Consider the following 24,022-nt stretch of genomic DNA (forward strand, 5'->3'; position numbering starts at 1 on the left):
CTTTAATCCCTGCGTTACGAGCAGCTTCATGACCAAAATGTAATTTTCTTATGAATTCTTATAAAGATTCACAATGACCAAGAACACTGTTGTAATTTATCAAACAATGTAACTGGAGATACAGTGGAAGGACAAGATGGGGCGGGGGAACAGATTAACTGGTACTCACTTTTCAAGTGTTGGGGATGGAGCGCGCTTGGTTACACCAGCAGGGGAAGGAGACCTTCGTCTTGAAGTCACAGTGGGAGATGGTGGCCGTTTTCCCACAGAAGGCGGTGAAGACTTTTCAAGACTTGACTTCTATCATTCATTTTAATGAGTACACATTACATAAAGGGTAAAAACTTAAAAATGTGTGCTAAAAGTTAACACAAAGTTCTTCCATATTAATTGCAAGTGTGGAAAACTGCATAGTGTAAATTTCATATTAAGTTGTTATATACTATGTACACTGTGCTTGGCAATCTGAGACCTGTTCTTGGATTGAGCAGACAGAACAGAGGGAGTGTCTAAGATCAAAGCACCATAGTCCAAGAAGCAACTTTAGGGCACGTTCACACTTGGCGTTAACACATGCGTTTTGTGAGCAATATTGCCAGCAATATGGTTAGGTAAATCTTCTCGCCTGTTGAGAGGCGTATAAAAAAAAAAAAAACACGTTTTAACGCCACATGTGGACACACCTTTATAGAGATGAAAAGGCGACTGGCAATTTGAGACATGACACCAGTATAATATTCTGATTGGGTAAGGGGGGGCTGCTGGATCTCCCTATCATCATGAGAACCGAGCAGGAGTCCCCACATCGGTCCTGCCGCTCAATCTTACCAGTATTCAGGAGATGGCAAATTGAAGTCTATATCCAGCAGTCTCTGACATTGAATGATGTGGCAGGGCGATTACTTGGTGTGCAGATTCATCCAAAAACAGCGCCACACCAGACCAGGGTTTGTGATGGTTTTGCAACTTATATGTATAGAGATTACTGGAGCTTAGGTGCAATACCACACATTACCCATGGTCAGGTGTGATGCTGTTTTTGGTAGAAGGAAGCCATCTTTTTCAACCTCCAGACAACCCCTTTAAGCCCCTGCAATGTTAGATTATTTTAGACATTGCTTTTCAGGTTTTGCTGTATTTGTAGAGTAAAAACATAAAAGGGAAAACAAGCCATTCCTGCATACCTGGCTGGCTTCTGAGGTGGTGGAACCAGATGCTGCGGGGGTAGGAGTCTTGGCTCTGTCGATGCTGCGGCTGCGCATGGGACCTTTAGATACGGAGGGTGGGGTACTGGTGGTAGTGGCTGAAGCTGAACGAGGACAGAGGTGAGATTCTATAAAGTTAAGAATTTGACAGGACAAAACAGAGAGCCAAGTGCAGAGCATAACAGAGGGGAAGGAGAAAAAGAGAAAGAGATTGTGTGTTAGAAACAGCAGGGAAGCACCGATGGTAGCGCGCAGTGCAGCACAACACAGACACCACCACCACCACCACCCCATACATAGTGTACAGAAGCCATAGCACCACGAAGAAAGGCCCCTCTCTACTACATGGGTACATTTACTAACTACATCGGGGTTCATTTATTTATTTTAAGATAAGTAATTTTTTTTTTTTACTTTGGCATTTACCCATATCTATTTTGTCTAATTGCTCCTACTCAAAATGAGAAAATTGTGCAGATTAGTGGATTAGGTAATGCCATCATTATACTGTATATACTCTAAAGAGTTATAGTGCATTTAAAGGGAACCAGTCACTGACTTTTAACCCAGTAAACTACCAGCCTCCTTAGGTAGGGTATTAAATTTCCTTTCTAGAATTCCCTTTTTTATGAGAAATCTCACCATATGACTATGAGAAATCATCTCCACAGTCAAGTCAATATAAGCAGAGGAGAATCATATTTGCCTGAGATGAGTCAAGTTTAGAAGCTGCAGGGGTAGCATTACTTTTAGATGAGTGGACCCCAAATTAAGGTTTGGTGTCCTATGTTGCTTGGTGGGCTGCAGAGCAGTCTATCAAGCAACATGTGCGCAGTAGGCAGAGCTGCAAAATGGAGGACACTGAACCTAAAGTTGGGGTGTGTTCATCTTTATGTATAGGTACTATAAAACTGAAGAAAGAGGCATCTGAAGTGACCCTACTCTGGCTGCCTGTAAACTTGACTGTAAATATGGTTCTGTGCTGCCATTTTCAGGACTTTGGTTGACAATTCACATAATAAAGAGAATTCTGAAAATAAACATTTCATACCTTACCTGGTAATTTAATGGGGTAAAATCCCTTTAAACTTATTCTTGATCCACAGTTGTATTGGTCTGACTGCCTGAACCCCCGTGTCTCCAGTGCATGCTGGTGCCACAATCATATCTATGACACTGCTGCAGAAGAGCAGGCTCTCCGGTAGTCTGAAAGCAGCAGCATTGAGATAAGAAAACTTGACACCGACATTGTAGTGATTGGTGGGGGTCCCAGCATTCAGACCACCATCCTTCACACTATATAGGGTGGAATAGATTTAATTCATGATACAATTCTTTTAACGTTACGGCACAATAACTGGAACTGCTAAAAAAGAAAATGGCATCAGCAAATCTGCACTACTAGAATAAGAGAGTGCACCACTCTTGCCAGGAGGCTAATCTCCATTATACAGCATATTCAACGGAGTATCTTCAATGGAGCTGCAGTGCAATATGGCCAAAAGTGGTGCAGTCTCTGTAAAGAAGTAGCAAAATCTGTGTATGGACTGGGGTTAATTCTCCATGATGCTATACATTACATGACAAAGCTTTCCAGACTGCATGATGCAAAGCAATCCACTGCAAGGATTCACATGCAGCACTCAGTGTTACCTGGCAATTCTTTTCCATCGGCTGACAATGTGGCAGCACTCTTACTCCTAGCTAGGGAAGACTGAGTAGGGGCGAGGAGACGACTGATTAAACTACTGTCCAGGGGACTGCTCGGGGGGCGATGAGCTAGATGGATAAATGAAATGTGTTTTTGTTATGACTAGTTACAGTGCAAAGACAGAAAATAACCAAGTGCAGAAACCGCATCATAAAGCACAAAAGCACCAAGTGGAATAGTGACAGAGGTGAGTAGAGAGCAGGCAGGATCAGATATTAAATGTTAGGACATAAACATTTCACAGTCAATACTTTTCACTGATCATTGCATTCATTGGATTTATTTAGTAGTAGGGTCAGTAGTAAAACCTGGAGGAAAATTACACATGCGCTTAAGGAAAGAAAAATATTAGAAAACATCCGGATCAGGATATGGCTGAAAGAAAAACAGCAACTTGGTACATCAGACTGTTATGAGGATGAGGAACAGAGGGACGACGTATTAGAAACAATAACTGGTTAGTGTCCTGTACAGGAAGCAAAGACGAAGGATTAGCTCCAGGCACAACACAGAGCGGCGGCACGGCCTCCAGGTTCTCATTATTACTGTACATAAGCAGCGCAGACATTGCAGTTTATTGCTTTTCTAAAATGATCCCGGTTACAGCGCATGTGCACACATTTCACACTACTAAATGTAATCTCATATATTACTTTGCCCAAAGAAAATAAAGAAACAAGAACCTGACACCCCTTATAGATATAGATTTAAAGAGGACCTGTCACCTAAATTTTCGGCACTAGGAGCTGCTTACTAAAGGCTTCCCCGGACCTCCCCGATCGCTCTATAGGCCGGCAGTGACTGCCGCGTGCTAGGCTGCAGTCACCATCCCCTAGCCACGCCCCTCATGAATACGTCAGACAGCTTTGTGATAAATTGGGGGACAGGTCCTCTTTAAATAACATTTGATAAATACCTGCACCCACCCCCAGAGGAAGTCTTTAAAAGCTTTGTATATGTAATAGGTAACGTTGGGCTCCGGACTTGAAAATCTGAGCCCCTACTAATAAGCAAAAATGATTTATTAATGTATTATGTTTCTATGTAAATATACAATTGATAACCAGGGCCTGATTTAGCATTTTGGAACCTCAATAATAATAAACTATTCCCCCTTGGTTTGATAGGGGTCCACCGGCCTGGTGTCCTCATCCTTCCCTCACTATTTCGGATTTATGTACTAGCTGGAGGGGGAAGAAACAAGACAGAGGCCAGTCATTACCTACTCCTCCCTGGTTACCCCCGAAAAAACTTTGGTTATAGCAAGTAGTCTGGATGAACCTGCATCTCACTACTGTATGGGGACCACTGGTCTCCGGGGGCACCATGCAGCTGTGTAAAATATTTACTGGATATATCCAGCCCTACGGATAGAAGAATATTTGTGATTTCTTTTTTTTTTTTTGCTCTGCAGCTTTGATTATATATTGACTGCAGGCAAATGGTTGTCAACTATTGACTTCAATGTAAATAAGAAAACTGAATTCTAATGTAAAGAAGAATATGGTTTTAAGAAAGAAACAAAAAAGGGGCCCATACAATTTCCTGCATAAAATATTGCACAGTGTGAACACACTCTGAATTTAACTATGTTATCTTCATGATAAGCCATATTATATGCAGAGTATATACTGGCTTCGAGCTGTAACATCTGCGCAAGCAACTTAGACATTGAAGCCGGACTCAGCACATATAGAAGCAAACCGAATAGACACCTGATTTTTCATCCTTTTTCATGCCCTCTAGATCTGCAGGAGATTTTTTACTACTCAGTCTACTGAGGGAAGAGCTTCTCTTGTGGCCTGTTCCGCCTAAATGTTAAATCAACAGAAAAAAAGCTTATCAAGCTGAAACAAGCACTAAAAACACATAATAAACGTAAACTTTTGTATGTTATCCTGACCTATGCGCCTTTGTGCTATTGTTTTCTGAATTACATTGTCATGAAAGGTCACCCACGTCACAAAAAGCAGCTAAGGGGAAGCTAATAAAAGGGCTGACAAATGAATATGCATATTCAAAGTATGAACGTATGAAAAAATGTACATTATATCGATACAGATTGCCAATACTTTAGTATCCGTCACTGCAGAACACGAAGCCCGTTTATTAAGGAGGTTAACAACTTTGGCTTAAAGGGGCTGTGCTATGAAAGTTATAACCTATCCATAGGGCATGTACTGTGCCCAGAGAGGGGGCAGCAGTCTAGATCTTGCCCTTGGCTCAGTGAGGGTCCCCCAGCGTTGTGCATGTCCTGAAGACAATGTTTAAATCCCCTCATTTTCTATGTTCCCTAAGCCATTTCCTTCACCAGCACCAATGAGGGTATCAGTAAAAGACTATAAGCGCAGGCTGTACCCTCTGTATGGCTGGCATGTTGTAAAGCAAGCCTTATTACTTATAGGGGAATATCAGGTTGCACTATACAACATATGAGTGCTCTACTATCCACATACAGCTATCACATGAAAGCAAATTACTAAGAATTAAAACCATGCTATAGAGACTTTGTAAATGATACAGTTAATACATAGTGTGTGTTAATGAATGTTGTTTTGCATAGCTAATAGGAAAATAAAAAAAGTTATTCACAAGCTGCACCTTTCTGCTCCTGGTGTGAGACCTTAGGTGTGGAGAGCTGTGGACTTAGAGGAGTTTTGTTACTCAGCCTGCTTAAAGAGGAACTCCTCTGCTTAATACCTGTAAAATGTGCAAAGTCATTAAACAATAACGTTAATTTAAAAAAAAAACATGTTAAATGCGTCAAAGTTACATCAGTATAACAATAGAAGAGACCAATGAAGAGAATCAGAGTGTTGTCACATTACAAACAAAACAAAACTCAAGAATAAAATTCCAGTATTCCCAGGACGTTGAAAATAGAATAAAAGGACAAGAACAATACTTACATAACCCAAACATGTCATTTGTTATTGTTCCAACAATGGACATTTATTACAGATCAACATCCACATGCAAAGTTTGACTCAGTAGCCCGATCCTAGGACCAAATCGCTACAACTTTGATCATACGATATTAAAGGAGTCTTTGAGTTTGTACGTGTTTGAATCTTGGGAGTTAAATTTTGCATTTTAAATAATGACGTGATGACAGGAGACAGATCAGCCGGGTCTAGCACTCCAGGAGTCCAGATCAATCACTTGTGCTTCCAGAACAAGGAGTTACACAAAGTACAGAGCTAGAAACAGGGCTCTCTGCCCGATTAACCCCAGCTGACCACAAGCACTCTGCGCTGGAAGGATTTCCCACACTGAACCTCGCATCACTGGACTGACCTGACTTGCCAAGTGATACATGGTTCGGTAAGGGAAATCCTTCAGAAAACGCTTGTGGGCAATAGGCCTAAAACATACAAGCGTCTTGGAATCGTGAATCCTTAAATATGTGGTGGCCGGATTTAAAGGACCAAAAATGGAGGTACAAACATCATAGCAATATGTAATGCAAAGGTCCCTGCTTCCCTGCAGAACAGCGACAAACAGTAGTGAAAAAACAGACCAACTCCACAAACATATAATATATGATAAAAAATTCACAATTTCCTTTAAAGGTGTGCTCTATTCGTAATATGAGTATTTAGGCCAGGGGTGAGCAATATTTATTGGTCCATGCACCAGCAACCACCGTACAGCACAAATGCCACAGTAGAGCAAACCGCCCCAGCATCCAAAAACTGCATTCAGAGCAGACAATAATACTACTGGGGACTACATAGTAGGCTTAAAATACTGGAGAGGTTTAGCTTAGCGACGTCGCAGCCCTGGTAATTATGATTACAGTATGCAAGGTTTTGTGGAAGCTCTCTGCATCATAGATCACTACGATGTTTGGAGTCCCGTCACACAGGCAGTCTTGGGTCTGTGAAGTCTGGCCACCATATGGTACATGATTTTAGACTAAGGCTGAAGTTTTCTAGCATGGTGCTATACTGTGGACAGAACCTTCTGCTTTCAGCTCACCCCGTGTGCTTGGAGCTGTCTGGAGCTGTTTTGATGCGGATGACCATTACTAAAATAGGAGCGTCACCCCCCTGTCTCAAGCTCTAAATTGGCCAAGCTTAAAGGGATATTCCCATTCCAGCAAAAAAGTTATTGTTGAATTATGAAAAGTTAAATTTTCCAATATATTTTCTGTATTAATTCCTTGCGGTTTTCTGGATCTCTGCTTGCTGTCCTTCTATAGAAAGCTTCCATGTTTACTTCTAGTGGACAGAAATCTGTCCATGGTCACAAAGGTGCACTGCTCGTTATATCACACAGCTCCGATTAAGCTTTATACTAACGATTTCTGCGCCTGTGTGACCATGGTCAGATTTTTGTCCACTAGAAGCTTTCTAGAGATGGACAGCAAGCTGAGATTTAGAAAAAACCCATGATACAGAAAGTATACGAAAAGTTGTATAATTTTTTCAGCATACAAAAAATAGCATTAATTTGCTGAAATAGGAATACCCCCTTAAGCAGTTGTAGTTGTATGTGAGAACTTAACCACAATTAAGATTTGCAAGAAGAAAAATAAAATCAATCATAAAATAAAACAAATAATAAAAAAACAAACAGCTCCCACTCTAAAGTCCCTCTCTTACCTTTCTCAAGGGTGGCAGATGAGGATGACAGGCGCTTGTGAATATTGCCATCTGCCTGCTTCAGGTTTGATGCTGAGGTGGATCTTACATTTGCTGCTATAATAATAAAAAGAAATCAGTTATTCCTATGTATAAAAGTAGAAGCATTTTGTCTTGTTAGATGCTAATGAAACGGTCTTAAGTTTTTATGATCATTCTAAAGAGGATTCCCACCAATGATCACATACTAATGAATCAGAAGGAAGGGCAGCAGACCAACCAAGCATGCAAACCTCCAAACTCTGGTTACTGCTCTGTCTTCTGCATTCTGGTGATGCAAGGTTATTTTTATGGGGATATATAGATGCAGCACGCCACAGCAAATGTAAAAGCAGAAAACATCCCTGAAGGAGAAGTGATCCGTGGGCCATCATTTTACAAACCATGAAATACTTCCTGAAGCGCAGCGGTCAGGTTTCCTTGCAGTACTGAATTCTGACAACAAAAATAGTTCTTCAGATGGAGGATCATGGAAGCTGCAAGTCAACATGTATGTCATGTAGGTACCATGGAGCTTGAACCGAAATATGGGAGTAGCGATAGAACAAAAAAAAAAATTATCTTACATCCCTTACCCTTTACTGACTGTATCCTGGTCTACACAGTAAAGCAGATAAACAGTGAATATCTGGAACCAAGAAGCATTATACTCCCAAAATGTATACTGACCAGTGTGAAAACTGGAGATTTCAGGCATTTGTTTTATTTTAAATCTATAAAATGTACATATAAAAGGAAGTGTTCACATTAGACTTAACTTACAGCCAACGTCTTCAGGGAAACAACGTGCCTCCATTAAAAGTGTCTAAAGGATACGGTATCTAAAAATAACTAACTAGTTGCTATGTGCAAAACCAAGGAGAAGAAGTTTCCTTTTATTTTGGGTAATCTGCTTATTTCTGGCTCCCTGCATCCACCACTAGAGGGAGCTCCTGGAATATGGTAATAAATAGAAAATAATTGGTTGTACATAAGAGCAGCAGCAATGTTCCAGACTTTCTTTTTAGAGGAGGTCACCTTTTGCTCTTTAAAGGTGGTGGTCTGGTATTTCTATACTGATCATTTATCCTTAGGATGGGATATTGATATCAGAATGGCAGGGCTCTGACACCATGTAACCCTACAGATCACCTGCTCCCAGTGAGCGCTGCTTGCCGACTTTACATCCGTCTGTCATACGGCCTGTCTGCAGTTCCATTCAAGTAAGTGAGGCCTAGCTGTGGTACCAATCACAACCACTGTACTGTGTATAGCACCTTGTGGGCAAGTAGAAACCACAGGACTCACAAGAGCCATGGCGACACTTCAATCTGATGTAGAACCCACACTGATATTGTTTAACCAACCTAAGAAAATACGATGCAGAAAAATATTCAGAAAAAAAAAAAAATGATGTGCCATAAAGCAATTATAACCCTTTGAGACCTGGTTAGAAAGGGGTTGAGTCATTACATTTAAGCACCAAATCACATTTTGGTTGCAATACAAAGTGAATAGTGAGGCATCCGTGAATTATTGTAACAGAAATCTTGGCGTCTTACATCTGGATGTATCCTTGTAGCTCATATATATATATATATATATATATGCTATAGTAATAATACATAAGCCTTGGCAAAGCAAAACTGAACTTTGTAATGCATATTGAATGCAGTGTTAAGCAGAGAAGTCATTGACACAGGCAATAAAAATGATAAGACTCCATGCAGGAAGACCATGAATTCATGAGGGTTAATATTAAATAAATAAAAAATGTGCCAAAATAATAAAACAATTGTCAGTATTAGTCATAGAAGCATGCTGTTCCTTGTGTATAAGGCCAAGGCTCCACAGCGGTGACGAGGACATATGACCTCAGTGTGATATCACCTACAATGGATTTTTTGGAATTGCATGGATATATTGGCGTACAACATATAGATCCAATAAAGCGGCATGACATATATCCCCTTCATACTGAAATCATAGGAAAACGTTTTGCAATCTTGACGTTGTGTCAGGGCAATGCAATTTCTTTTGATTCCTCATTTAAAACTGAAACGGAAGTCAATTGTGGCAAGTTCAGAAAATAAAATCCATTGTGATTTCATGCTAAACTGCAGGTCAGAAGGCCGTGGAGCCTTACCCTAAAAAGGTTACTACTTTTGGACAATCCATATAGATGTGTATATTTAAAAGGAATCGACCAGCAGTACTGACCATAGAAAGCTGCATACAGTGTTAGGTTTTGGCCTGGGATGTCTGGGTAACTATTGTATGTTTAGTTAGTAGCAAGCAGGACTGTGAAAAATTATATTCCTGGATTGTACCTGGACTGTAGTGCACTCCTATATGAGATCACGCAGTATAGCGGCTCCTCTCTATGTAAGAGCTGTATGAGGCTTCAGGTTAGATATTACAGCAGAGGGGAGGGGCAGGGGAGCAGTTTTAATGCAGAGACTTCAGAACATAGCAATGAGGAAATTACAGTGTGCCAAGTCCAGCTACAATCCTAGAATATAAATGCATTTTTCACAGTACTGCTGCAACTAACAACAAACACAAAGGTATAACAGATCTCCAAGGCCAATACTTAATAATGTCTACAGCTTTGTGTGGTCAAATACTACTGTTCAGACTGTTCGGTTCAGCATTACATCTGTGGGGATCATTACGCCACTCTCTCTCCCATCCGGTCCTCTAAAGATCCAAAAGTAGTCTACATTATAGAGCACCTTTCTTTGATTTGTGTAAAATTTGTGCATGGGGGAACCACAAGTATCACTGGGATATACACAAGGACTATATCAGGTATTAATGACATAAACAGAATATATCATGAATACTGAATAGATGTGGGTCCTGCAGAGTTCAGTGAGCTCCATCGGAATTCTCTATGGACAGATCCTACTAATCCTGTAAGTGGCAGCCAAGATGAAAGTGTAAATACTTGCTGTGTAGATTGGGACCTCAAGTCTCCTTAAATTGTATAGCGTGTGGGCAATGGGGAACATTCACATTCATCGAAATGAGAATAAGTGTCCAAAAGTAGCTGGCCTTTAGGAGTGAATGGTTATATTGCAGCCAAGAAACCTTACGTTAGTATACAAGGGACAGCAAGAGCTGAAGTGAATATATACCGCCATCTCCAGGCTGTGGCTCTGTGGTGGGAGCATTTTTGCCAATTAAATCTACAGGACAAGGAGAACTACTTCCCGAAGCACCTATGCAAGAACAAAACAACTATGAATGGGTTATGAGACACTTGGCGGTGAAGAAGTTTCATGCCACGATACCAATACCAGGTCAGAAACAGAAAAAGAATAAAAATAGAACAAGTCCCTGTAGTTTAATGGAGCAAGAAGCTTAGGATCAATTACAGCTTCTGGGTGTTGCCCGGGATTAGATGAAACATGGTTAACTCTCTCTAACAAGTGGGTCAGGACTGTCCACAGGCTGCGTGTGTCATTACTTGGATGCAATTGAGCTGAAAAATCAGTGACGGCCTACACAGAGGTGCCATTGTTCCTGGAAGTAAGCAATCCCGTACATCTAATCCTGCACAACCCCATTAACAAAGCATATGTAAGCAAACTATTGTAAGAGTGTCCTGGGTGAGTTAAAGGCAAAAGATATTCCAAAACTTGTATCAAAATGTTTACCTTTTCCCAAACAAAAAAAAAATGTTTACCTTTTCCCAAAAAGAATAAGGAACTAAGGGCCTATCTGACCAAGATTCAATGTTATCGCCTATTTACAATAAAGGGGGCGGATATAATAATTGGTAGGAGTCCGATTGTTGTGACCCTAACCAATCACAACAATGGGGGTAGCACCAACGTGCATTCTGCCATTTGTAAGTTAGCCCAATACAATGGACAGGTCCTCACTAATCAGCAAGTTATCCCCTTTAAAATAAGTATCCTCATCACTGTTTTGTACATTCACATAATAAGCCTTAAAAGTTTTCTTAGATGCAAAGTCTTGAAAATTAAGGGTTCCATAAAACACCTTGACTGCTTTGGCCTCAGTGAAGAGGCGACTGCAATTGTAAATAAGATTTTTATGAATGAATAATCCTTTGTTCTAACACAGCCAATAAGTGACTTGTCAGAATAAAATTCATTTCCATTTACGAGAACACATAATTTTCTGGAGATGTGGACATTTCTGTTATCCCCAAGCACAGCATAATCATCTTAGGCATCATCATAGCTAACACATTGCTAACATATTCACAGATTAAACAAATTAACCTAGTATTCTTTATGCATAGAAATAAAATACATTTTTAGAAAAACCTTTGATGAAATTAGACAATAGAATAGTCCACATTTCTTTAGCAGATACCATCAACTAATTATACCTATTAAATAATCTTTGTAAAATAGTACTGCTATTTTCCTGTAGAGCTTATACAACTCCTTCACTTAGTTGGCTGTTCTGCTGCTTCTTACTACAATTCAACAGAACACAACTCCTGGCTGTCTCTGTCTCTTCTCACCCTTCCTTCCCTTCAGTTTTAGGCTACATGCACATGAAATGAATGCATCAGTGTGACACCAGTTAGTGGCACACAGATAAAACCAACATCATGTGCATGCAACCGTCGAAATAAAAGCACAAAGGGGGAAACATTTTATAATATTAGAGTGTGGAAGGGAGTATGCATTCAAGTCTATGGGGTGGGCAGATAAGGAGGAAAGCGCACACAGCAGTCTGTAGGAGAGGGAGACTAACAAAGTGTGCACAAGTGTAGAGACAGATGAGCCCCAACAGCAAAATCTGTAAAAAGTGAAAATTGCTCATGCTTCAGCATTAAAACCTTACTTTAAAGAGTTTATTTTTCAGCCTTTGTAAATCATGCACAGCCTTGTCTTTTTTAACTGTTTACCCGCCATTCCAGTGAGAGCTGTATGGGCAGCTGGGATATGGGAAACTATCATTAGTAAAACAAAATCAGGAAATAATGCACCATAAAATCAAGAAAAACACCACAAGTACCATGTTTGTCTCCTTCCGCTGATCCTCCCCATGACCATCGTTTCTGCCTCTGGTCCAAATGACTACTACGCTCAAGAGTGCGCCTAACGTTGGCTTCACGGCGTTCCTGAAATATCAAACAAAATTTAATTTAGTCAGGAAGACATAAAAGTACAATTAAAATCATGAGTTCTCTGTGTTGTGTACTCCAGTAAGGGGCAAGGCGAGTCCATCATCACCTTGACATCATATTGACCTGGGTTTGTTCAATTCTTATTGACAGGTTTAGTGGCAAGGTGATTGTTTTCACATTAGTGATGAAAACAATTTCAGTGCAACCTGCATCTTCTGTTTTTATATTTGTCTCACCAAAATCACATGCACGTCATCCATATCCCTAGAGTCAATATGTATGCAGCCCTAGAGCAATACTATGGCACAACAGAGATCATCTACGTAGGTGACCGAACTCTGTGGCTGCCTCTTAGCAACTAATTACTACTGTACTGGGGAGTATTCTCAAGGGAAGGCACAAAAAAAAAGCTGTAAAAATGCACAACTTTCAGATGCATGTGGTATACAATACGCTGTGAAGCCGGGTGTATGTGGTGTCTCAGCAGCAGCACACTGTACACTGCTGGGCAAAACCATGTAGGGCCGTCTCACACTACTGTACTTATAAGCAAGGGCTTATACAGACAAATATGCTTGGTCTGCAAATCTTGTGCTGGGGATGGCTCCCCAAGTATCATAGTTGTACATGATGCAAGGAGTACCTGCTTCCCCAAGGAACTTTAGCACTTAACTGTAATAACAGTTCAGCGCTGTTGTCCAGAGGTTTTGTGGTGGCTCCTTGAATCTGGACTCATGCATCAGACCAAGCATGTTAATGTGTCAGCCCCAACAAAGAGGTGAAGATGGGGGTCAATCATAAGGGTCGATTTATATAATTGGGTTTACGACAATAGATAAATTCACACAATGCCACTATAGGTTTAATATCCATCTAGTATCATTAGGTTAACTGATGATTAACGGCTACACTGTTTTAGACAACTAGGACATGTACTAGCGGAGCTAAATCACTGTGCCACTAACTGGGACTCCCCCATGCAGGTGGATGGTTAGGTTACTTATTAGCACAACCTTGTCTTCCAGTAATCGCTGCTTTCTTTTCTCTTCTGCCGCTATTCTCTTTTGCTCATCCTTCTGTTTGTGCTCCTCCAGTTTCTTCTGCTTTTCCTCCATTTGCTTCTCATACTGAAGTTTTGCCTTCTTTTCTTTTTCAAGTAACTCTTTCTCTTTGGCAGCTGCAATGTAAAACATTGTGAGGCAACTGTCTATGTAGACGCAAGAACGTGGATGAACAGAGTTGGAATGATATTTGTAATCACTACATGTAATACACTGAGACGCAGGATGTCATTTATGTGTAATACACTACAAGACATAGGATGTCTGCTACATGTAATACACATAAATGACATCCTATGTGTTAGTGTAATACACTGCATAAGACATCATGTACGTGTAATACATTGCAAGTCCTAGGATGTCATAGACATATGATAAACTGCAAGGCTAAATCACACGGCCGTATGGGGGACGTATATACATGTGCCCATCGTGCTACGGTACGGCGGGCACACATGTGTGAATATAGCCTTAAACCTAGGAGGTCATCTACATGTAATACACTGTATGACATAGGATGTGATTTATGTGTCATACACTGCAAGGCGTAAGAAGTCATTTACATGTAATACACTAAGATGTATGATGTCGGCTACGTGTAATACACTGTATACTGCAGTCATTTACATTTTAGCAGCAAGGTGATACATTGAGAGATGACAAAGACTGGAGCTTACCATTTAGCCTCTCTCTCTCTTCCCTCCGCTCCCGGGCTAATCTTTGTCTCTCATCTGTTCTTAAAGCTGAGCCATCAATTACTATAAAAAGATAGACACGACTGATCACTTTACTGTAGAACGGCAGTGTCTTGCACACGTGTTACAGGAAATAAAGATTACCTGGCTTAGCTGTCTTCACGCTGACAGCGGGATGCACGGGGACAGGGCTGGATCCAGTTTGGCTTCTGCGCTCATCTGCTATCGCTTGTGCTGCGGCCACTAAAACAAAAATTAATTAAAAAATGTGAACACTAATAGAGGAAGACATTTTTAATTCTACCATCTATGTGCAGGAGGCTTTACTCCAGAGCTGTATTCACAATTCTGCAATTCAAGATATGAAATCTTCCTGTACTCTCTACTCCTGATCACTCTGACCTATTGTATATGGAAGTACGGTAAGTATGTAAGGTATGCGAACATGAATGGGGGCATACAGGTGCAAGACGTATGTGTTCAGGGTTCCCGCAGTTCATACCCCAAATGTGTAAACAGCATGCAAAAGACAAAAATCATGGGTAATAACAACTGCATCCATTGTGCCTGAAAAAGCCAAATATAGAAGAGGATTCCTGATGGTTACACCATAATATATTTCAGCTAATAAATCTGGTCAGTATTTGTTCGATCAGAATGACATCAGAAGAAACATCTTCTTATATTACTGGGTTAAGCTTCACAAATAAGGCAAACAAAAAGACCATTTAGTCTATGAAAGCAAATGACAAGCGTCCGCCCAGGCAACAGAATACCCACAAAGAGCCTGTTATATATAGAAATCCCCATCTGCAGAACTGGGAACAAGGTCACTATACAGTGTAACCTCTTAGAACTACAATCCTTCAATACATCCCATAATAGGCCAACTAGATGCATTCAGAAAAATGGAGAGAAACGCTTTATCAAAGGTTAAGAAATGGGCTCTGTTCACACTGGAATCACAAGCAAATATCAGAACAATACCCGTGGATGGGATCCTGAGACTAGCATTCACATGTAGTAGTGATATGTATAGGGGTAAAATCTGCAGTAAATCCTGATGGATTGGTAGTGTGATACATAGCAATATTCCATTGCAAATGTTGCATCATTTTATCATTTCCCACAGCGTGTGAATCAGGAATGTTACAGTTGTATCCACTGCGCAGCCATTGATATATTGTCATATATTGCACATTTTATTCTGATGTAAAATATACAGCAAATTTAACAAAGTCCTCGGCAAAGTTTAAATGCATATAAGATGTGTAGCAGTCCCAATCCTCATGGCACATGCAGCATCCTGTGTGACAGCGCAGCTCTCCCTTCCCTTAGGACAGAGCCGCTCACAACCAGTCACTGGCATCTGCTTGGTAAAGCGTCTATTTCCTAAGGGTTCATTCACACACAACAAATTTCTGGGAATGAAAACCAACTCATTTTTTTGAACACAGTTGTTTAGAAGGCTAGTGCATGGATTTCTGCAAGGTTTCAGGGGTTGTCCCGTATTCATACTTGATCGTGTAGGGGTCCACGTACTGATCACTCGCCGCCATGTAAAAACAGGAACATGGGGCCAGGAACAATTGCCCCGTGTCTGGAGAAAGCCACAGATATCATTGAAAGTTAATGGAGCCATTTGTAATATTCAATATTTAACACCTCACAATGTTCTCCTCATAGCCTAGTGCTACTGCAGTAGTTACAGCCCAATCAGAGAAGAAAGGAAAGGACATTTCTCCATGGTAACCACCACTGTCAGGATAATAACATTTACAAAGGTAAATTGAAAGATCTGGAAGTACAATCTATGATTATACCCTTAATCTACGATTAAGATTATAGCCATCCTACAGGTTATGCTGGGGGGCTTTAACCTGTGGGTAAGCAGCCGAGCGTACAGAATGCGCTCTTCTACTGTCGTTCCAAGATTCTTATCACGTCAGCTTAAAAAGGTATTGGTAAATGGACACAAAACATCCCCATGATCTATTTCGATCATAACGTCTTGATGTGAAGTGCATCCATGTAAGGACAAAGTACAATGATTTTTATATACTTTAATTTATAAATAACTTGTGTCCAAGAATAAATATTGAAACTACAGGAAAAACAAAAAAGTTAACATAGAACAGTGGTGGCGAACCTATGGCACGGGTGCCAGAGGTGGCACTCCAAGCTCTTTCTGTTGGAACCCGAGCCATCGCCCCAGCACACCAGACAGGACTCCTGCAATTCCAAACAACTTAAAAGATGCGGCTTTCTGTGATATTTTAAAGTGATACTTGTAGGCTACATGGGAATGTGTAGACAAGGCCGAATTATCTTTGGAGGACCTCCTGCTGACCCCACAATTCTCTGTGTACAGAGGGACACTGGAAAGAAGCTAAAATGATGCAAATTTTCCATCTTTTTCTACTATGTTGGTGTCCTCAGGAGGCCAATATGATTGAACGCTATTGAAGAACAGGGAACAATAAGTTACTGCTTTATTTTTGGATGGCACCTCGCGATAAACGAGGGGGCTTTGCTGTTGCAGTTTGGGCACTCGGTCCCAAAAAGGTTCGCCATCACTGACATAGAACAAAACACTCCAGTCAAAGCTGATTCATTGAATGATATAAGGTGCGGGGCCTGAAGGGAGGAGCAGGACGCATGCGATTGATAAGCCGATCGTATGCGTTTCTCTGGAAACGCATGTGCGTTCGGGCCGAGGACCGTCCCCCGTGCGCTAGTGTCGGGTTATGAACGGACGCCTAGCGGTACGTGTGACCGCGGCCTTAGAGTCTGCACAAGGTAGTATACAATGAATCAGCTGTGACTGGAGTGTTCCTTTAACCCCTTCACGACTACCATACAGTAGCCAACTTCAAACTGCTATATCTCCTAAACCCTGACACCTAGAAACACATCAGGAATGTACATATGAATGCATCACAGGATTGGCTGCATCCACCGTTTACGTTCAGTAAAAAAAAAAAAAAAACATTAAAATTTTATGTACAGGTTTCTATTTACGAAATTTTTGACTGCAACTTTAACAGTGAATATCACAATCTTGACATTAAATGAAAGGGGAGAGTCTCCTGTTTAATATAACACCATGACTCCTGCCATGGTTCAGGAGATAAAAGCGATTGAAGTGTGCTCCCCTCCAGCCTGTCAGCTGCAGGAAAGACCTAGCCTACAGTTTGCAGAGGTACATGCATCCTCTGCATCTGTAAATGAACCTAAGAAAAAGTATTTTTGCATTTGTAGTCATGTAATTTGCGACCTTAATTTTATTTTTTTAAATGTAATTAATAAAACTATAAAAAAACTAAAACTAAGTACCGTAAATTAATAAATTATCCACAACATCTACATTTCGCCTACCACCCGATCTACCTTTATAGGTGGGGGGTCAGCCGCAGGTATCCAGCAGTGATTCCTGTCAGCATTATTACAAATAACATCAATGTGCTGTAATAAAAACCTGCAGCTTGATCATTATTACTAAAGATTCAGGCTACTGAATTAGACCATGGCAAATGTTACATTCATTCTGCAGAAAAAAAAAAAAAAAGAGATATACTTGCAAACCCCCCCCCCCCCCCCCCACCTCCTATAAGGCGTCCTTGGCTCCAGTATTGACTGCCTGATGGAACAGAGCCCGAGACTACCGACTGGAGGGATAAATACCACTTCATCGACTTAACCACAAATACAAAGATCCGGACCCCTTTAAGCACAACAACTTGGACATTGCTGCGAAGTGTCTAGATAAGTCATGAAAATGGCAATGAGGTTTCAGGTTACAATCGGCTTGTCTAGTTAGATATGAAGTAATGAAGCACTTGAGGGCACAAACTTCATTCCATCCATCTGTACACGTGTTATATTTCAAAAGATTCAAATTTACATAATAACTGCACAATCATAAATACCAAGAAAATAAAGAAAGAGCAGCCAGCAAACCAATCCACAATCAGCAGACCATGGCAGGTGTCTGCTGTATTATACAACCTGCTGTTAAGGCTACCTGGCACAATCATGGTCAATGTGTGCTAACCACTGTATCAATGGCTAGAATCAGGCCTGATTTCTGCGATTGTTTCTGTGTTATGTGTATTGTGTCTGCATGTACCTACCAAAAGCCTCACGTGTTAACAACCGACGACAGGTTCCCTGTACATATAAACCGGTAACAAGAAAAAAAACACACATACGTTTTGGTGCGGTGAAGAAGAACATACAAATCAAACACCAGGTCTGCTATACGTGCAGATATACACTAACATCTAAGAAGCCGGGCCTCCAATGTGTCCACAGACATAAGGCAGCCCTGCTGTGACAGGAAGGTGACTGCACTGATCAGAAGAGATGAACGCCAGGCAGGATATAGTGTGGACTTTCCAGAAGTCATCTAGGACAGTACTGCTACTATACTCGTTTACCTTGGATCAGTGTGTATAATCACACAGACCTCTCTGAAACTGGTCACATATCAAATATACTATTCTTTCATAGCTACAGTATCCCAAAGTGGTGGACATATTCCTGGAGACTTCCTACTAGAGGGTTTTTGGAGAAGTCTGACAATCCTGATTTTCATTTAGTGCAAAAAAAAAAAGTGATAAGAGAAGTGCAATCTTATATCTGCAGGACTGCATACAGGCAACAAGCAGTGATAGGCATACATTATTTTTCGGAAAAGAAGAAAGGTGGACATACAATGTAGGACAAATGGTACATTCACACGTGGTATCGCCGTGTGCTGGAGGCGAGGAGGAGGTGACCCCTCCTCCCTCTATAGGAAACAGCGGCGTACGGCCGCACACTCGCAGAAAGATAGAGCATGCTCTATCTTTTTGCGGCGTGGATCCCGTCCCGACACCGGGCCGCCATTGCGGTCTATGGGGACGTATATGCGGCCGCATGCACGTCCCCATGAACGGTCGTTCATGCAGGCTAAAAAATATCACTACAATTTTCATTTGCTAGGTCAGTGGCAGAAAACCTATTGCACGGATGCCAGAGGTGGCACCCAAACCACTGACCCAGCACCGAACCCAAAGAATCTTCCTGCAGTCCCAGGAGACTCGGGGCGCGGTCACACGGTGAGTTTTGGTTGTATTTTAAAAAGCATTACAACAGCTGAGATGAGGCGATTCGCCTACTTACATTGCTGTTAACATTTTCGTTTACAAAACGCTGTGTAAATGTGATGTTAACACATAGTTAACAATGTGTTTGCATTTTGTTCCAGATGTGTTAACACATGCGTTAACGTCGTGTTTACACTGCGTTTTGTAAATGCAAATGTTAACAGTAATGTAATGAGGCAAATCACCTCATCTCAGCTATTGTAATGCGTTTTGAAAACGCAATGAAAACGCACTGTGTGACCGCACTCTCAAGCTGTTCTCAGGCGTCTTTTGGCGTGTGTGCGGCCGTGCGCCGCTATTCTCTATGGAGGGAGGAGGGGTCACCTCCTCCTCCTCTCCAGCGCACGGTGGGCATACCGCGTGTGAATGGACCCTTAGTAATAACTTACTGCTCAAACTACTGTGATGGCACTTTGTAATAAATAATTGGGTTTTGGTTGTGATTTGGGCACTTGGTCTCTAAAAGGTTTGCCATCTCTGTGCTAGGTCATTAATATGTGGGGGTCGGACAACAAGCATCCCCCCCCCCACTTATCAGCAGGTGACATATAGGAAGTAGACAGCTCAGTTTTCCATGTAGTTACTGCAGGTAACCGCTGCCACTTCATTTCAAAGGGATCTAAGCCGCAGCGACTGTTCAGTCAATGGAAAACGGTTTCTTCCATAACTAATAAAACCTGTTGCTTTTTCCAACAAAATTGTTAAGCAAATATTTGAGTGAAAGCAACAAGTTCAGATACAAGTAGTTACACAACCTGATAAAGCAGTAGCCGGGGCCTGCCCACATATCCGTGGCTGTGTCACACCAAGGGGGCCTCATATACATACACTCTCTCCTTCCTTAACGGAAAAGGACAGTGATCTATTGTACAAAAAAAAAAAAGATTTCACGATTCGTCGCTGGGAAGAGGAGCACGTTCAACATACTGAGCAAGGAAGAGTATGAAATCTGCAGATATGTTGTGTAATGTGCATATTTCACATTGGATTTCTGGGAAACCTACAGATAAAGCCAAAAACTTGGCAAAAAAACTACAAAAGGTCTTTATCTGCAATAAAAGAATCCGCAAGTCCAGATACCAAAGTTTCCTCCTAGCTAATTGACCGCAATGCAGCCCAAGTATGAAGGCCTAACCGCAGACAGTGGACCCTTTAAAGGGGTTCTGTAGCCACATCAAGTTGCTGATTGGGGGCAGGACCCCAACGGATCACAGGAATCGTAGCCCAAGTGAATGGAGCTGCAGGTCGGACATTTGTGCTGCTACTCCATTCACAGTCTATGGCACTGCCAGAGATCGCCAAGGACAGTACTGCCATCTCCGTCAATGCCAGAGAGATGAATTGAGAAAGGCGCATGCAAGATCGGCTGCTCTGTTAATTTGGGGTAGAATGAACCACTGATCTGTGAGTGATGCACCACTGGGACCCCCCAATGATAAGCATGTTATCCCAAATCCCTATGTACATTTTACTTTTTTAGAAAAATCTGCCCTGCATTATTTTCCCATACTGAACACTGATTTTACTGCATTGCTTTTTGTCCGTCGTGAAGCCACTGCTAACCATAAAGGATGAGAAATCAGCCGTGCGAATGCTGAGCTTTTGTTATGACTTTCACCGCACAATAAACCTCTCCTATATACTTATATTTTAGTTAACATCCTAAACAATACATTAAAAATAGCATCTTCCAAGCAAAGAACTGAGGAAGTTTCGGAGCAGTAAATATTACACATATAGGGCATAGGAAACCCATAAAAGCCCCGGAAATGTAATGACTGTCACATAGGAGCTCCAGGGGGTGATGGACAGGAAGTCGGCCTGAATGTAAGAAGAACTTTACTTCCCAACTATGGGAGGAAGCTGCAGAGACGTCACTGAACAAGTCTCCTGTGTGCATTCATATGACTGCCCCAGAGCACGGCCCTGACAGATCTGCAAATACACACAACCAGCACATATCACATGTTGAAGGTCTGCTCCTGGGAAAGCTGGATGACAAAACAAGTGCCCAAGCACTCCAGAGCGGAAGACAGATCTAGGGATTCTCTGTAGCTAGATCAGGTTGCCACTCAGGAGTTAGACCTAAGCAGATTTATGACTATATTGTGAAGGGCTGTAATGAAGGACATTGTAGGGTGTCACACGTGCAGCCTCAGCTGAGTGTGCAGGTGTGGGTACAATGTATGCAGGCATGGAATCATGCAGAGCTTCCTTTGGTAAAAAAAACCTCTGTAAATGTGCAGCAATCAGTGCAGGGTTTGGCAGCAAAAACTAGCAAAATGTATCTAAAGATTCACACATTTAACCCAGCACTACCTGGTATTCTGTGTAATCCCAGGAGGGTACGGAGTATCTAACATCCCCGCTGCAGCAAGAATCTGCCTCCTAGGACTGTTCTCACTCATATCGATTCCCTAGAAGCACAGGAGTGGCATGCTGAGGAGCATGCTGGGGCTTGTAGTTCCCAATATGTGGTGTGTAATTACAGTCTGCCGTAGTTCTTCAGCATCTGGGACGTCATTACAGCCTGGTGCAGTGTATGTTGGGACTTGTAGTTCTCCAGCACCACGGATATCATTATCGCTGGTGTAGTGTTTATGTATATCAGACTAGTAGTTCTCCAATATAAGGGAGGCAATTACATTGCATACTCAGACTAGTAGTTATCAGTAAGTGGATGTCATTACCATCTGCTGCATTTCGTGTTGGGACTAGTAGTTCTCCAGTATCAGGGAGGTAATTACATTGCATCCTGGGACTAGTAGTTCTCCACTATCAGGGATGTGAGTGCACTGTGCTGCAGTTCATGCTGGGACTAGTATTTCTCCACTTTCAGAGATGTGAGTACACACTGCTGCACTTCATGCTGGGACTAGTAGTTCCCCAGTATCAGGGATGTGAGTGCATTCTGCTGCACTTCGTGCTGGGACTTGTAGTTCTCCACTATCAGGGATTTGAGTACACTCTACTACACTACATGCTGGGACTAGTAGTTCTCCACTATCAGAGATGTGAGTGCACTCTACTACACTACATGCTGGGACTAGTAGTTCTCCACTATCAGGGATGTGAGTACACTCTACTACACTACATGCTGGGACTAGTAGTTCTCCACTATCAGAGATGTGAGTGCACTCTACTACACTACATGCTGGGACTAGTAGTTCCCCAGTATCAGGGATGTGAGTGCACTCTACTACACTACATGCTGGGACTAGTAGTTCTCCACTATCAGGGATGTGAGTACACTCTGCTACACTACATGCTGGGACTAGTAGTTCTCCACTATCAGAGATGTGAGTACACTCTGCTGCACTACATGCTGGGACTAGTAGTTCTCCACTATCAGAGATGTGAGTGCACTCTACTACACTACATGCTGGGACTAGTAGTTCTCCACTATCAGAGATGTGAGTGCACTCTACTACACTACATGCTGGGACTAGTAGTTCTCCACTATCAGAGATGTGAGTGCACTCTACTACACTACATGCTGGGACTAGTAGTTCTCCACTATCAGAGATGTGAGTGCACTCTACTACACTACATGCTGGGACTAGTAGTTCTCCACTATCAGAGATGTGAGTACTATCTGCTACACTTCATGCTGGGACTAGTAGTTCTCCACTATCAGGGATGTGAGTACTATCTGCTACACTACATGCTGGGACTAGTAGTTCTCCACTATCAGGGATGTGAGTACATCTTGTAGTTCCCCAGCACCAGTTGCAGAGACCCTAGAGCTGTGTGATACGACCCCCGGGTTACAGCCCGGGTTGCAGCCCCTCCTGAGCTCTCCCTCCATGACAGGCCACGTCCTCTCTGAGTTCCCAGCCCACCAGAGCAGCTCCCCTTCCCTCCCGCCGCCCTGCCTTCCTCCCCAGCGCCACGAGCAGCCTCCTCCATGGTCTCCGCCGCAGTCTCTTACCCATCTGCTCCCGCAGCCCCTTCAGTTTGCCGCTGCTGTCCGCCATGTTCCTTCCCCCGGTGTTGCCGCTCTCTCGCTGTCCGCCCCGGGCTGCGCATGCGCCGGAGGGGTTCACGCACGGCGGCGGCTGTTGCTGCTGCTGTTGCTAGGGAGAAGTCTGTGATTGGGTTTTACCCTTTGTTTCCCGGAACTTCCTGCACTACAATTATCAGCAAAGAAATTAGTGATAAATGCAATAAGACGTGTGGGCAAATAATGGGAGAACAACTACCCTACAACTATATATCACTGCGACACTACACAGAAGTGTCTGAGAGCAGAATCCACTTGCACATGAGAACCAATCAGAGCTCAGCTTTCATATTCCCACAGCTGTTAATAAAATGATAGCTAAGCTCTGATTGGTTTCCTTGGGCTCTCAGACACTTCTGATAAATGTATACTGCCTCCTCATAATGCCCCCTCCTCATAATGCCCCTTCCTCATAATGCTCCCTCCTCATAATGCCCCTTCCTCATAATGCCCCCT

The 24,022-nt window shown here is 42.1% G+C and overlaps 1 protein-coding gene across 14 annotated transcripts in view; it reads right to left on the bottom strand.

Annotated features, from left to right (window-relative positions):
• The window catches only part of MAP7D3 (MAP7 domain containing 3), a 37,153-nt gene extending 13,404 nt beyond the window's left edge, over window positions 1-23,749 (bottom strand). The window contains exons 1-12 of one of the 14 annotated variants that reach the window (XM_072124386.1): window positions 23,495-23,749; window positions 14,558-14,656; window positions 14,396-14,476; window positions 13,671-13,834; window positions 12,546-12,651; window positions 10,682-10,765; window positions 7,524-7,616; window positions 5,518-5,616; window positions 4,632-4,727; window positions 2,859-2,984; window positions 1,185-1,333; window positions 170-300 (exon numbers count right to left, since the gene is read on the bottom strand). In XM_072124386.1, the coding sequence (XP_071980487.1) occupies window positions 170-300; window positions 1,185-1,333; window positions 2,859-2,984; window positions 4,632-4,727; window positions 5,518-5,616; window positions 7,524-7,616; window positions 10,682-10,765; window positions 12,546-12,651; window positions 13,671-13,834; window positions 14,396-14,476; window positions 14,558-14,656; window positions 23,495-23,540 (1,274 nt within the window). In that variant the 5' untranslated portion in view covers window positions 23,541-23,749. Of the gene's footprint in view, window positions 1-169; window positions 301-1,184; window positions 1,334-2,858; window positions 2,985-4,631; window positions 4,728-5,517; window positions 5,617-7,523; window positions 7,620-10,681; window positions 10,766-12,545; window positions 12,652-13,670; window positions 13,835-14,395; window positions 14,477-14,557; window positions 14,657-23,494 lie in introns of all 14 variants that reach the window. The other 13 variants (XM_072124387.1, XM_072124385.1, XM_072124390.1 and 10 more) reach the window with 13 other exon arrangements.
• Window positions 23,750-24,022: the final 273 nt, after the last annotated feature.

The sequence above is a fragment of the Engystomops pustulosus genome, chromosome 9 (genome assembly GCF_040894005.1).
Source record: "Engystomops pustulosus chromosome 9, aEngPut4.maternal, whole genome shotgun sequence".
NCBI classification, from domain to species: Eukaryota; Metazoa; Chordata; class Amphibia; order Anura; family Leptodactylidae; genus Engystomops; species Engystomops pustulosus.